This window comes from Nymphaea colorata, chromosome 1, assembly GCF_008831285.2.
Source record: "Nymphaea colorata isolate Beijing-Zhang1983 chromosome 1, ASM883128v2, whole genome shotgun sequence".
Lineage (NCBI taxonomy): Eukaryota > Viridiplantae > Streptophyta > Magnoliopsida > Nymphaeales > Nymphaeaceae > Nymphaea > Nymphaea colorata.
Genome location: NC_045138.2, coordinates 40,750,820 through 40,766,185, shown reverse-complemented (window position 1 = coordinate 40,766,185; position 15,366 = coordinate 40,750,820). Strand labels below are relative to the sequence as shown.

At 40.4% G+C, this 15,366-nt stretch overlaps 1 protein-coding gene across 1 annotated transcript; it reads left to right on the top strand.

Annotated features, from left to right (window-relative positions):
• The first annotated feature begins 3,283 nt into the window (after nt 1–3,283).
• On the top strand, nt 3,284–7,387 carry LOC116256562 (calmodulin binding protein PICBP). Its single transcript, XM_031632960.2, has 2 exons — nt 3,284–6,942; nt 7,029–7,387. The coding sequence occupies exon 1, from the start codon at nt 3,605–3,607 to the stop codon at nt 6,932–6,934; it is 3,330 nt and encodes a 1,109-aa protein (XP_031488820.1). The 5' UTR covers nt 3,284–3,604; the 3' UTR covers nt 6,935–6,942; nt 7,029–7,387.
• Nucleotides 7,388–15,366: the final 7,979 nt, after the last annotated feature.

Here is a 15,366-nt window from a genome sequence, read left to right as displayed (position 1 = left end):
ATTCAACAAACTATGCTAGGCAGGGGCGAAGCCAAGATTTTTTTCAGGACTGAGCCAAATCGTCCATCGAACTTATCCGGGTAGGGTCAAATTAAATCGGGGTAGAACTAAACTAAATTCAAATATAAAAAATACATTACTAACTAAAAATTTTCAATTTTTGTGTTTACACAGACTTTTTTTATTTTGTGTTCACGTACAAGCCACCAGATGGAGTAACGTACATCAACCACTACCGTAATCTTTAGCCACGCCTTTTGGTGAAGAATCCAAAATTGTACTCCAAATTGGCTGGCATTTGGGGACACCTCCCTTTCTAACCAAGCACCGACGCTTGGAGTTGGAGCACTAAATTGGTCGGCCGGTGCTTTGGATTCCGGTAAGCTCCAAACCGTCATTGCCGTCCCTCCAACTGGCTTGGACGTCGATATCCGAACCTCACGATCTGGGTCCTACCATCTAGTCTTAGGATCTGACTCATTTATCATATCACAGTCTCATATGCACATGTCCCATGCACGACGATCCCATCTCAATAATGGAGAAGGAAGCTTCTGGAGGAGAAGAAAATGAGAGAAAGCATCTTTAAATTTAAGGAAAACCCAATATTCTTGCATGAAAAACGAAACCAATCTCTTGCATGAAAAACGAAACCCAATAAATTCTTGCATGAAAACCCAATATTTTTTCTATAATATGGATATGGATCCAATTAGTCGATTGCTTGTGAATTGTGATCTACCAAATACCAATCTCCGAACACCTAATACCAATAAAGAAACTCCCAAAAACAAATGGTGTATCAAGTGCCGCATTGAAACAGAAGATGCCCACGACTAGCTGCAAGATGAGAATAGTTGAAAAGTATAACAAAAAAAAACATAAAAGATTAAGAGTTTTTCTTCTTTTTTGGGTTTATCAGCAAGCTAGAGTTAGTGGGCATTTGGTTATCTTGGATCTTAAATTTGAGGGTCTGATTTAAATACATAGTTCCAGCAAACTGCTACCTAAGAACTATAAAATTGAGATCCCCATTAGGCCTGAAATTCGTGAATCTCATATGAAAGGGTGAGAGTTTGATATACAATGGGATCTTTCAAACCAAAATTTTGAAAAATCTAAGATCTTTGATCAGACGAGCGGCAGTCAAACACAAGGAAACTTTGATTTTTTTCCTTCATTGCTATGGAGTTGACGTTTATTCTGATTAGGAACGAACTTCTAAATCACCTTACTGAACCTAAACTTCTTCATCCATCTCATTAGCCAAGTGATAAAGATACATAACGATCACAACTAAAAATGAAAAACCCAAAAAAGAATGTTCATCCCTTGGCGAGATTAGCTGTGCTTTAGAATGTTCTAGTCAGGGATGTGTAACAGGAGATCCAAATGTTGAAAACAAAGAAAAAAGATGAAGGGGATGTGGTAGTGAGGTAGGACTAAAAGTTGGAAACCCAAAAGAAATCAAACAAGCCGTCCATAAAGGTGAAGAGGGACCCTCCGGACCCCCTTTATTGCCGGCAGCCGACCCTTGTTTGTAGTCTTCCTCATTCCAAACCCCTCACGCTTCCTCCTCACCCTTTTCCCGGTGGCTGCCGGGTCATACAAGCCGGCCACTTTGTACTTCTCTTCAATGTACCAAAACACCCTTCATGCCTTAATTCTTCTTCTAAACTCTTAACTTTGTCTTATCCTATAATATATTAATTAAGCCGAGTACAATCTCGAGAGGTTGGTGCAATGGATGAAGCAGCAGAGGCTGGTAAGCGGTCAGTTTTCGTTTCGAGCTTACGTGACTTCAACTTCCTAAACTGTAAAACCCTAAAATACTGCAAACAAGGCCGGAAGAGATAAGGGGAACGGTAAGCACTTCATTTAATATGAAAGAACATTATATTCTTGACATATATGTTTTATCATCAACAGCTGAAGACCAGAGATAATCACACCAACATAGCATATTGATGTTTTTAAAGCATGTGTGGTAGAAACGTGTATTTCAAAATATTGGCTTATGGAAGGTTGAAATTTTATCCGACGATCCATTCGAATCTGATTTGGTTATCTGAAATATGCAAAGGAAACCGAACCTGCCGAGCATGATATGGTGAGAAATAAATAAGTGAAAGAAATATTAAATATATATGGTTTCGACCGACAAAAAAAAAGACCTTTACCTTCTTTCTCGTTATAGTTTGACTTCCCAATATATGAAGTCTCAATATTAGAGAACTTGTTTACAACAAACTGAACTGTCGTAAAGATAATACGATATATATATATATATATATATATATCACAGGAACAAGTAAGAAATCACCAACCTGATAAATAAAATATCCTTTTTGATACCATATAAAAACAAACAAAAGGATAAAATAAAGGAAAATAAAGCAAAGGGGGAAGAGATATGATTTTTTTTTTTTTGCCCCATGGGCCCACATCCACAAGAACCCTCCAGTATAATTCAACCATTTTAAGCAAATATTTCTGCAAATTGAAGCCTTAAAATCTGATAAACTTATTTGCAGTGGATCATGTAGATAGATTACTGCAGATACATTAGATTCTGAATTATTTTTTCCCATATGTTGTAGCTTTTTACATATATGGTTGCCACCAATGCATTGGAATCAACATCCAACCAAAATTAAGGCTAACTACACCCAGGCTGAGGAGGGGATTTAGGGGAGAGAGGGTTTTGACATTCATTGCCTTTGAGATGCCTTAACTTGGTGAACATGTATTAGGTGCTTAGTTTATGCTTAATAAATGAGCTTAGCATGTAAATTAGGTCAAAAGCCACCTGGGTTTGATGGGTTCTTGAGAAATAGACCTAATTTTGAGCAGGCAGGAATAACTTGGTGCAGAAGAATCAATGTTGTTCAAGTTTTGGACATTAGGGTTTTGGGCATATATGTAATTTGGCCATCAAGAATCAAGGCCACCTAAGTTTTAAAAAGCTAGTGAAAACAAATTAATAATGCAACAGAAAGCCAATAGCGCCAGTAAGAGGAAAAAAGCAGCACAATAAGAAAACAAGGGACTCATCCATTCATATCCAAATTTTCAAATGGAAGGGCCCAGTCTGGTGGATTCAAGTAAAACAAATGGAAGAGACTTTCAACTTAAGGTACAACCTTTTACATTTAAATTTTTAAAGCGGCACACTCTTATTGATAATCTCCAAACACGGGCTCCTAGCTAAAATTGCTTGAAGTATTTGAAACAATTAGAAGATACAAGGTCCGTTTTGGAGATTAGGTACATGCTGTAGGTTCCTGCATGAATTCCTCATAGAAGAACGGTGAAAAGATTTCGCAGAAAAGAAAAACTTTGTATGTCAATTGCAGGGCCACTGTAGCTGATGAAAATCAGCTATGGAATTCCATGGTTGGTGTGCGTCTTCCAACCTTGTTTCCGTCTTCCCACTCCCATCTAACCCACCATGAAAGTCTTCTTCTCCCCTTTCCTTCCTCTATCTGCAATTCATTCACCCATCAAGGGAAGGAATACAGAGCACCATAGCCACCAACCAGAAGGCACAAGGCACCGACCCAACTTTCTTCTTTGATCCGCACCATCCAAGTTTGCTTCCACCATGGTGCAAAAAAAGGCAGAAAACAAGGTCGGAAACAGAGCAGAAATGAAGAATTCTATTAAACTGGACCGACGAACTGCGGGAAAGTCTCCTCTGTATGAGGAGATGATTGCTCGGCCTTCTCAATCCATCAGGGGAGGTGGTGAGCTGAAGAAGAAGCTGAGAAGATCTCGATCGTTAAAACTTGCAGACTGGCGTAGCATTGGATCACCTCCGAAACAGGACGAGGACGCCAAGAAGAAGCAGACGGCAACCAGGATGGAGGATAGATCGCCAAACTACATGAAACCCACAAGCAGTTCAGACAAGAGGAAGGAGAACGTGCAGGTAAGCACCCAAACACAAACCAGCAATAGAATTCAGAGGGCTAGAGATTCGAATTATACTCGTAAAAAGCCTGACGCTCGTGGTTCTAAGTCGACGACGGCGTCGGCGTCGAAGAACGTGAAGCAATTGACGAGGTCCTCTAGCTTGAAGCCGATCAAGCCTTCCATGAAGGCTACTGGGCTGCCTTTATTTTCACTGCAAGATATTGCGCGTTCGACTTGTTCTTCCACAATAAAGGACTCGAAGTTCCCTGATTATTTGGACCTTCATCCTGGAGGCACAGAATCTGAAGGAACTTCAATCTTTAAGGTCTGCCCGTATACTTATTGCTCTCTCAATGGGCATTTTCATAAGCCCTTGCCTCCCTTGAAGCACTTCATATCAGCAAGGAGGCGTTTGCTGAAGACTCAGAAGAGCGTTAAGATGAAAGGAAGCATACCACGGAGGATTAAAAACGCTAAAGAAGTTAAGAAAAAAATAGATACAGGGCAGAATTTGGTGCCTGTCAGAAGTGAAGAGGTGTTCCGGACGGACATGATCAGCTCGCCGAGGTGGCCGCACAGTTGGAATGAAGAACAGAGTGAACTGCTGACGGGAGATTGGAGTGATGAATTCTTTCTGGAGATATTCCCAGATTGGGCACCTGATCTAACGGATGTCGAGAGCTTTGGTAAGTGTGGAAACATGGAAATTTGTTCCGATGATGAAGTTGCGGAACCAACAAATGAAGAAGATGATGCAAAAAAACTTAGTGAATCCGTAGTTGTTTCATGTGAAAAAATTGCCTCGGAATCAGAACAGGATTGTGTAAAGGCAGAAGAAACTGTATCAAGCAGAGCACATTATGAGAAAAACGTCTCTTTAGAAGCTGAAGACGGTGGCAATCATGAAGACAGGATTGATGATTCCTGTCTGCGAGATGCAGATACTGCAGCTGCTTTGTCAGGAGCCTCTCAAAGCATTGATTGCAATGTGGCATTGGACCAGCTTTCGGATGAGAATGGCAGTTTTTTTCCAGAAGAAGACGTGACTTCTGAAGCTTGCGGTGGAAGTGAATCAGATGAAGTTGGATTACGTTCGGACACTATCACAGAAATGGAAGAGGATGACGAAGCAAGTCTCTATGATGAGACTTCTGGTAGTTCATTCACTGATGGTGAGCCAGAGCACGCAAGTACTCCTCTGGTGCGTGAAGCAGTATTAATCTATGATGAACCAGATAGCAACCCCTTCAGCAACAGCACACCGCTGGATTTCTGTGATCAAACCGGCAATCCTTTACCAGAGGACTCCAGTGAAGCCATTGAAAACGTTGAGATTGATGACCCTGCTGCACAAGGTGATGAAATAGTCATAATGGAAGAAGATCAGGCTGAACTAATAGAGTTTGTGGAACTCTATCCAATAGAGCTTGACCTCATAGCTTCCGAAGTCTTAGAGGTCAATTTTCCTGCTGATCAAACTGATGAAATCGGAACAACCAAGGAAGAAGTTTACACTGAATTTATAGACTTCTGTCCTAATGTTGATATTCTTGCTGCAGAAAAGAATGAAATCACCATACCCAAGGAAGAGGTTCAGACTGAAGTCATGGGATCCCTCCATCCAACAGAGCTAGAGCCTGTGATCAATGAAAGCTTAGACGATAATTTTCCCACCTCTCAAGGAGATGAAATCAACCACACCAATGAACAAGTCCAAACAGAAGCTACTGCACCTGTAGTTCAAACTGAAACCACTGTGATTGTAGTAGAACTCTATACAACAGAGCAAGAGGCTATGGATTATGAAGATGATATTCCTAATCCAGATAATCGGTTAGTTGAAGGTGATGAAGCATTTGTAGTTGCTGAAGGAAGTTGCGAATTGAAGGATGACCATGATGCCAAAGAAGCCCTTGTGGATGTTCAAGTTGCATCAGATGGCCAGGGATGTTCAGATGTGCAAACAATGGTAGAGGCAGTTCCTGATTATTCTGAGGACGATCTTGTGGCAGATGAGACGACATTTCCGGTCACTCAAAACTCTGACCTGGCTGTTCAAGACGTTGCCGAGGAAATCCAAATCAAAGTGATTGAACATCCTGATGACCTTGAAACAGAGAACTGTCCCCCTCCGCTGTTGGTCCCTGAAGCAAAAGATGAAACAGTCACAGGGGATAGCAACCTAAACGTTATTCAAAAGGACATCGAATTCGTCCAACTTGATATTGTGAAGGATCAAAATCATCAGGATGCAACAGGTGGCAAACATTTTCAAGTCGAATCCCGGGACGAAGTACCTGATGAAGAAAACTGCACCGCCAAACTAGCTGAAATTCAGTCTTTAGGATCTTCAGATAGCCAATGTCCATGTAACGTTTCATCAGGAGAATCTGGCGATCAGAACAAACCAACATCAGTTGATGATTGTTCCAAAGATGGCCTGCAAATGAACTGTGATACTGAGCAACAAGAGGAAAGTGTCTGGAGTCCTCCTAAAGCTGAAAGCCATTTCATCATTGAGAAGAGCAGTAACACAGGTATAGACGGAAGCCCAAGTAACCAAAGCGAAGTATCCAACTTTGAAAGCAACGATGATATTGGGAGCATGAACAAAGATGAGAAAGTCATGAGGCCTGTGATGAACGCCATTCAGCCTCCTGTCTCAAACTACAGTGGCCTCAAATATAGGGCAAATCCCAAACGCAAAGTGGAGAACGTTAATGAGGAAAGGATGTTCAACCCAAGAGGACCAAGCTTCCTGCCTATTGAGCCTGACCCTGATGCAGAGAAGGTTGATCTTCGGCATCAGATGATGGATGAAAGAAAAAACTCAGAGGAGTGGATGTTAGATTATGCACTAAGGCAGGCAGTGAACAAGTTGGCTCCTGCTCGAAGGAAGAAAGTAGCGCTGCTTGTTGAAGCCTTTGAAACTGTCATGCCATTGCCAAAGTGTGAAACCCGCGTGCACCATTCTGCAATGAGCTTTACTCATGCAAGAACAATTCAAGCATGCAGTTAATTGTCAAGGTACAGTGTCCTTTATGAAGGACTGGTATCTGCTTTATACTATTATGTAGCTGCCCAGCTGACAATCTTTGTCCTGTAAACTGCAGTTTCTAGGTAAGCAGATGCGGCAGATGAAGGTAATGTGAAGTTCTAATAAAGTTGATTTCAGAAAGGGGACTCAGTTGGGTCATTTCTTCTGAAGAAACATAGCCATGGAGTGTCTACTGGTTATATGTTCTTAATCTTGGGCATATGTTGCCATCTTTAAGGTCTTCACTTGCATTTGTTTGGCTGTGCTAGACCTGCAAAAAATATGCTGAATAAAGACCTTAGCTTTCTAATATTACAAAGATCTGGAATTTGTTAATTGTATGTGGTTGTGACATCCTGATCATGATATATCAGAGTGTTTCAAGTGTCTTTTAAGAAAACTCCAGGAATACATTACCGAGCTGTTGCCTATTTATTTGTTTGTTTATTTATTTATCTGTCTCGTATATGATGCCAAAGTTTAATCGAATGTTTAAGAACTTTGTCTTTCTGGTCATGAAGTACAATAGCTACATGCATACGATGAACAAAATATGAAAGGCAAGTGGGGAGGACCTGAAGGGTCTTACGGCTACTCCCACGAGGGTTCTGGACTAGACTTTTCCTTCAACTAATGAATAAAGGACGAAGGCATAACAAGTTTTTTCAATTGGCAACTTGAAATGCCACATTCTCCAGTTCTGTAAAGGCGAAAATCTTCTTCTCAGATGCAATTTGGTTATTTATTTCTGTTGAAAAGGAGGCGTAACCTCGCCATAGAAATTGCATTCCTTGAAACAAATCTAAAACAATGGCCACCATCTTTTCCTTTCTCTACATATATTTCACAGATCTGGTTGGGACAAAATTTCTCATGCTGTCATGGGGCCATATGAATTATGAAGATTGAAGAGACATCTGTGGAGAAAATCTCTTTCCTGCACTCGAAGAAGTCACTTCCTTTGGCCGAGGTTCATGTTAATTTTTATCTTTTCAAAAATTATCCCAGCAGCTAACTTGGGCTCCGTATGTGACTAACAGTCAGAGGTAAACGAAACTTGGACAATCACAAAAACCATCAAAGAAATCCAAATTCGGTCATCAAAAGCATAAGCAAACTATTCACCTAGCACCCAGTTCGGATGATTCCAGGGACGTAATCTGCTTACCTCTTATCTAATCTGATTTGTAGATCTTCAGAATTTCAAATCCCCGAATTTAAGTTAAAATTTTCCTGATTCAAATCGGAGATGAGACCTTTTGACAATACAAACAGCAAAACGGGCATCTCAAGTTCAGATCTTAGGCCTGCCCTGAGATCGCTGGTTTGGTAAACTATGAACTTTGATGTGGATTTCTTCTCGTGTCACCAAAAACAATCACTCATCAGATCCGTGGAACTAAGACCATCCCAAAACCACGCCGAAAAGTTGGTTTTAGCTTCAAAATATTTTTCGAAGACTAAGATTGTAAAATCAAGTTTTTTGGCATGCATGGTTTACATGTTTTTTCAAATGGGTCGTAAATGAATTCAGACTCAACTGAATGCACAACCTAAAATCCGAGCCACTCGAGTCCTTGCTGAACCATCTGAAACATGGCAAACTAAACAATTTCCTGAAGCTAGTGTTGGTGTTAATTAGGGCTTTGAACTTGGTTTTAGCTACAGTCACAAATATCGTTTTTGTGTTTTAAACGGCAATGTTTTTTTCAGGTACAATACGGTGAACTAGAAAAAAATGAAAAAAATACAATAAACTTTTAAAAATTTGAAGAAAATAAAAGAAATGAGAAACTAATAAGACAACATCAAATAGATAAGCGATAAATAAATATTAGAAAATAGAAACAAACAGCTTGGCATTAAAAAATGAAAAAAAAAACATCTAAAATGAGAAAAAGGACAAAAACACTTTTTCCCTTTTTTCGTTTTGGCATTTTTTTTGTCAAAACTTCAGCTGACTTATTTTTCTCCTTTTCTTTTTGAAAAAACTTGTTTTTATTTTTTTTTTTTACTATGTTCTTAGCTTCTAATTCTTCAATTTCTGTTCAACTACCCTTTTATCTGTAAATACGATGTAAGAATTGGATTGGCAATAGCGATATCTCCCTCAGTGGATCTTTTTCTTCTTCATGTTATTTGGAATCCTTTCTTTTTAAGTTCAGGCAAGTTGGGATTAGGCATACGCTTACCAGATTATGCCACCAGAGGAACACATGCAACTTTCACCTTTCGATTTACCTGACAATGAACAATTTTACTGAAAAATCCCCGAGAAAAACCTCACCGATATTTTTTTTTCTCGAGAACCATATTTGTGACAATGTAATACAGGCCAGTCTCAGCGATTGAGCTTGGCACCGTCCTTCAAGGCCTTTTCTTGGTCCCAGCTTGGCTCGACCGGGCTGAAATGGCACTGAATCTGAGTGGAACCAATTCCTGAAGGAAACGATCTTTCTTTCTTTGTAGAAGAACAAGGAGCCAAGGTTCGCTTCCTCAAGCCGGATAGATACCATAGAAATGAAACCAATGACTAATGAGTTACTGATTCGACCAGCTATGCTAAACCCCTCGAGAAGCTGGAGCATCTGACATCTTTATAATATGAGTCAAGCTCGAGCTAACCTTAACAATGTCAAGTTCAAGTTACTCGACTTGTTGCCCATCACTCGACGGGACCGGTTGGTGACCCGTCTGGTTGGTGACTCTGTTGCAGCTACCTGGTCAATATCACTCACACGGTGACGCGATCCCTACTTGGTGTGGGCTGGACTGAGCCCAGCCTCTGGCTTGGGCGCATCAAGTGGCTTGATCCATGAGCATGGTGCTTGCAGCCCTATTTATGGCCCGTCTATCTCATGACAATGCACCCATTTAAACGGCCTGACTACAGTGTTGCAGGTGTGCCGTGGTCCTGCCATGCCGCGTTTGTGTTTGCATCGCGTGGCTGTTGAAAAAGTTTTAGATGATTTCACCAACCAAACTTAGGTCGCATACATAAATAAACTTTTAACTTACTGTTTTGAATTAAATTTTGACATTTGGATATTTGCAGATCTTTTCTGAACTGTGCATCTGATAGAACCACTTACCAGATCCAACCACTCAATTAATTCCACCAACTGGCTTTTGTCGAGGGCTTTTTGAAAGGTGACATGCAAACCTAATATCCAGATTCCTGGTCTACGATGTGCAAGCTGTGAGGAGGAGAGACCACCAAGTAAGCAACTGAGAACGAGAATCAATGGAATTCATGACCGGCACAATAGAGCGAGAGTTTCGTAGCAATTGTCATTGTGTTCGTACTCATGTTGGACTCGAGCTGCACCCGAATTTTGTGAGCAACGAGGCCATTTCTCTCTTGCTTGAAAAAATTGAACGAGAGAATGAAGAAGGCACAAGTATTTTAAGTGGTTAGAAAACAAGATTCTCCTACGTCCATGGCTGCATGCATAGCATTTTTCACTATTGGATTGCAAGGAGTAAGATAAAATGATATCCAGTTCCTTAGAGGGAGTACGACAACAAAAATTAAGATGCGACTTCAGTCTTGTGGGAAACCGGTTGGAGTCGAGTTTGACTGCGAATCACCTGTTACATAGCTTTAATCCATTGCATGTTGTTTGAAAGAACATGCACACTCTGTCCCTGAATCTGCAACATGGACAACAGTTGTTCCAAACTAACAGTTTAGGATGGAAAGTGAAGGTAAAAAAAAGAAACTAGCAGTTTAGGATTTTGAATCTGCCCTTCTCATAGAGGTAAGAGCACCAACTACTTTTAACAGTCAGTTTAGGATTTTGAATCTGCCAATCTTTGGCTTTGAAGAGATTTACTACTTGATTTTTGGTTTTGATAACTTAACTTTGGTGTTTCTCAACTTTGGACGAAATCCTTTAACTAAGTTAGGTCGATTGAAATTGACAAGAGTCTCTTTGAGAGCTTTACCGACTTATGGGTTTGACTATGCCCCGGTTTCACACATACGCAAATGTTGGAGCATCTTAGAAAGGTCATCTAAAAGGAACCACTGCGTGAAAAGGGTGAGACAAGGAGAATTCCGTCTTTTTTTTATTGGGTCGAACCGGTCTCAGTCGGACTCACCCGAGTAGGCCCGATTTTTGTTTTTTTAGGCTCGAGTTAGTCGGGTACCAGGTACTCGTCGGGTACTCAACCCGAAGCCCAACATTATTTGAATTCCATCACACAAGAGCAAGATGAGGAGCTAAGTAGGGCTGCAGAACAAGTTGAGCCAACTTAGACTTGACTCAACTCACTTGAAAAAAAAAAACTAGGCTCAAGGTCTACTTGTTGTTTATAAAGGAGTGAGTTTGAGTTTAAATTTACGCTGAAAATATTAAACGAGTTGAGTTTTAGTTGTAAGTATTTGATTGGCGAGTTAATGAGTTAAACAAGTTGACAAGTTAAAATAAAAAAACAAGGCAGGTTAACACAAGTCGAATTCAAGCTTGATTTGTTTAGTTGAGTCGAGCTCAAGCCGTTCAAATGCAGCTCGACTAGAGGTCAAATTTTTTGAGTGAGGTCGAGTTGGAACAAGCTCAACTCGGCTCACATGCAGCTAAGCACATGCATTTGAACCAGTGTTGTCTGGATTAGTGACTCCGTCGTGAATCGCTAAAAAAATATTTTAAAAATCATTTTGAGTAAATAAATGGATTTTTTTAACACAATTAAAACTGGCAATGAATTTGGCTGTTTCTGGCTAATGAACAATGATCTGGACAAAGGAATGTCTTGGTAATATAAAGAAAAAAGGAAGAAGAAAAGATCGATGAATGCATATACGTTAAATAATCAGAAAGAACTCTGTTCGTCTGATTCCAACTGGAGAATGTTTTATCGGGATCCGACTGAACCTCCTCCGATCGATCATCAGTGATCACTAAGCACGCCCACATGTTCCCGAATCCCGTGCGTCGACAAATCTGCGGTCAAGAGCCGATCGGACTCAAAGGGCGGAAGAAGAGGGAGAGAGCGGAAGTCGGTGGATCCATCGTATGAAGAGAAAAAGCATTCGTACCATCGTTAATGGCTTCTTTTGTCTGAACCTGCGCGTGTTTTGTTTTCTTGCTTGCTTTTTTTTCATTTCTCTTCAAAAGAAGGGCTAAAAGGCATGGAATTTTGTGCGAAAGGGGGAATTATCTGGTTGCCGCGGAGAATGGAAAAGAGTGTTGGGAATAACTTGGGATTTGACGCTACAGGCTGTGAGAGAATTGGAATTGCGAAAGGAAAAACGTTTCAAACTGACGATGGCTTCTGGCCGTCGCCGTCGTTTCCCTCAAGACGGAAAACCGCAAAAGTAAGAAAAAGCCATGGTTTTCGATCTCCCCGCATCGGCTGTGGCGGTATTCGGTTCTCTCTCTCTCTACCTGCAACTCTGATTTGCAAACAACGGCATAATTTTTAAAGTATTTGTAGATACTGCTTACTATAATTACAAATACACAAGGAAAAACGTTAAAATACATTTAGAAAACAATGTTACCCTTAATAAGAAAGATAATTTCTTTAGATTAAGTTTCACGACTCACGTAAGTTAAAGTTTTTCAGCTTGTGGAAATCTTCCATAAAAGCACTCATATCACTCAAATTGGTGTTTAGTAAATTAATCAACCATTTGTCAAACCCTAAAAATATAAAGAGGTTAGTTGGAATTTCGACTCAGTAAAATAAGATGCTCCTCTGTTTACCCGAAAGTCATAAAAAAATAAACTATTCTATTAGAAATAAATTGACCTTTCTAAATACATTGTACATGTTTTATGAAGACGTCATCATTTTGTTAAGAACTGTATTGTAAAGCGTTTGGACGGGAATTTATGGTTTTGCACTGTCATCTACCGAATCTAATGATCCAACTGTTCTCCATATGTTCTCATTTATTGCACACCTTATCCTTTTTAACTTTTCTCTGAGCCTGATCGACTTCTTCACGATGACGATGAAATCTTTTCTCCGGGTCTTCGAAAAGCAGAGAAATTAATCCTAGGTAATGTTTGTCGCGGGTGAGGAACTTCCAGTTTCCATGAGATAATCATCTCCTTTTCCTAACTAACGATCTGACATCAGTTGGTCCAGCTCAATCAGATGCACAGAACCATGTTATTAGTAACTGTGTGGACTGCCGACCCTTTAGCTGGCTCGCCTAGACCTCGCTCCGACCCACCTTTTCGACTGTTTTCCTCCCGATGGCCCGGGAAGAGAACAGCCTACTAGGGCAGACTTCCACTTGATCTAAGACCCAACTCCGGCCGACCTTTCCGACTGTCGTCCTCCCGATGTGCCTGGGGGAGAGAACAACTTACTAGGGTAGACTTTCTCTTGGCCTATCTATGACTCAAAGGGGAATGGAACCGTGGAGAGAATATGGTACCAACCTTGCTTTTCGCCGCTGGATTTGTCGATGTTTGGGTACTAGTTGGGCAAAGCCACGGCCCAATCTTCTCCAAACCTACCCGTCTACTCTACCGGCCTCAAACCACCATTTGTGTTCATGGTAGGTTGCACCGTGAAGAGATTGCAATGCTTCGGAGAAAAGGCGTAAGACAACGGCGTCAATGGAGGTTTTCCGGCCACCTTCACATTCGGGTCTTCCTTTCTTCACTCTAGCCAGAACCACTGGTTGGGAGTTTTGAATTCACCACCTCACGACGATACAGTGTATATCAACCGATACATATGCTTACATGTCAACCGGTACGCTCCGATACAAAGCCATATTAGTAACAAGGTTCGAATTTCTTCTATTAATTACAAAAATTAGCCTGTATCAGCAAACACACGTCCATTAAGTTCCTGATCGCAAAACAGTTTGGAGTGGGAGCGGGTCGGTGGTTAATTTTTATTTTGATTGTCAGGATGTCAACATGTTCTACATACTACAAAAGATTGAGCGATGTATAAGTTGAAGCACAGTGAAAACGGCAGTCTGAAGTATCAGAAACAAACTTTATATCTTAGTGAAACGAGACAAAAGATTGAATAGAAACTCACCCGAAATACATTACTCTTAGCACCAACTTTAGCAACAATGATCTTTACAAAATATCCAGCCTGCGTGTGATCTATCTTGTCTAGCCAGTTCAAGACTTCTTTTCCTGCATTAACCGAAATATGAAAGACATGTTTCAAAGGAAAATACTTAACAAAATCGACAAGAGCCAATTCATTATTCCCAACTACAGCTCCAGAAAGGCATTATTGTGACACATGCAGCATCTGCTAATGCGTGTTGTATTTTTTCTTTTTTTTGGTGCATTAATTTCTATGTTGAGACGTAACGTGCCTTGACAAACCAGTAAATGCTTTAGTTGCGGCTGCGAGGAAAGGACAAGTCTTTTATTCGGCAGCACTACTGTAGAAAAAATCAGCAACACAAGGGCTGTCCAATCCAAATCTGGATCTGGACACCCTGAAGTTGAATAGGATCCCAAGTTGTATTACTGAAACTGGGGCCCATAAAAATGCAAATTATGTCAGTAAATAACTATATTTTAGACTAATATTTCGAAAAAAAAAACTTTTTAAATGTTACTAGAGCATTTAGAAGTATTATACCAGCAGTACATGATGTCAAAAGCACGTTGGCCTGTCGTCTCGTGCCATGGCTGATGCACATACTTATTAAACAATAAGATCACGTGTAATACATTAGGCATTGGCTATTCAAAAATGTGGGAAACAATTCATTTACATCTGCAGGCATAAACGACATATTATTATTATGATTCTTGTTACTATTTATGAACAAGAGAACCAATGAATTCTCTGCAATATGTGGGGATTTGTACATGGGAAGTGCTTGCTTGTCATGTGTTAACCCCTCTTCTTTTGCCCACAAGGTCTGGATCTTTTTATGTGTATCCTTTCAAGTCGTAAGGTTTAAGTATCCACAGACCTTGAAGCAAACCAGAACCTTAAATACACAAGGCTATGACTTTAAGGGTTTGAGGTGGAAAGCAGTTTTTTAATATATATATATATACATATATATATATATATATAGTCGCCAAGATCGGTGGGCAAACCGTGAAACAGAGGAAGATAGTTTGCAAGAGCTCCACATGCATGGTTAGGTAGAGACATTAACGTATGGGACAATGAGTAACGAAGACTTTTAAAACTTTTCTTCACTTTAACTGATAATAACATTGAAAATGGGACTCAGCAAACACCAAAAATCTTGAAGACAGAGTAACAGCCTATCTTGGGGAGAAAGACTAGTAGTTAAGGCAGGAAGAACTTGGGGTTTGAGGGGACAAAAAGCCACCAGGCCAAGCAAACCAGGTCAAGAAGGATGTTAAAATGAAAACCGTAGGTCGGGGGCATTCTGAAGAAGGTCGACGCGGAGCGAAGACCCCTTTGTCGTCTGTCTTTAAGGTTCAGGGCTGTTT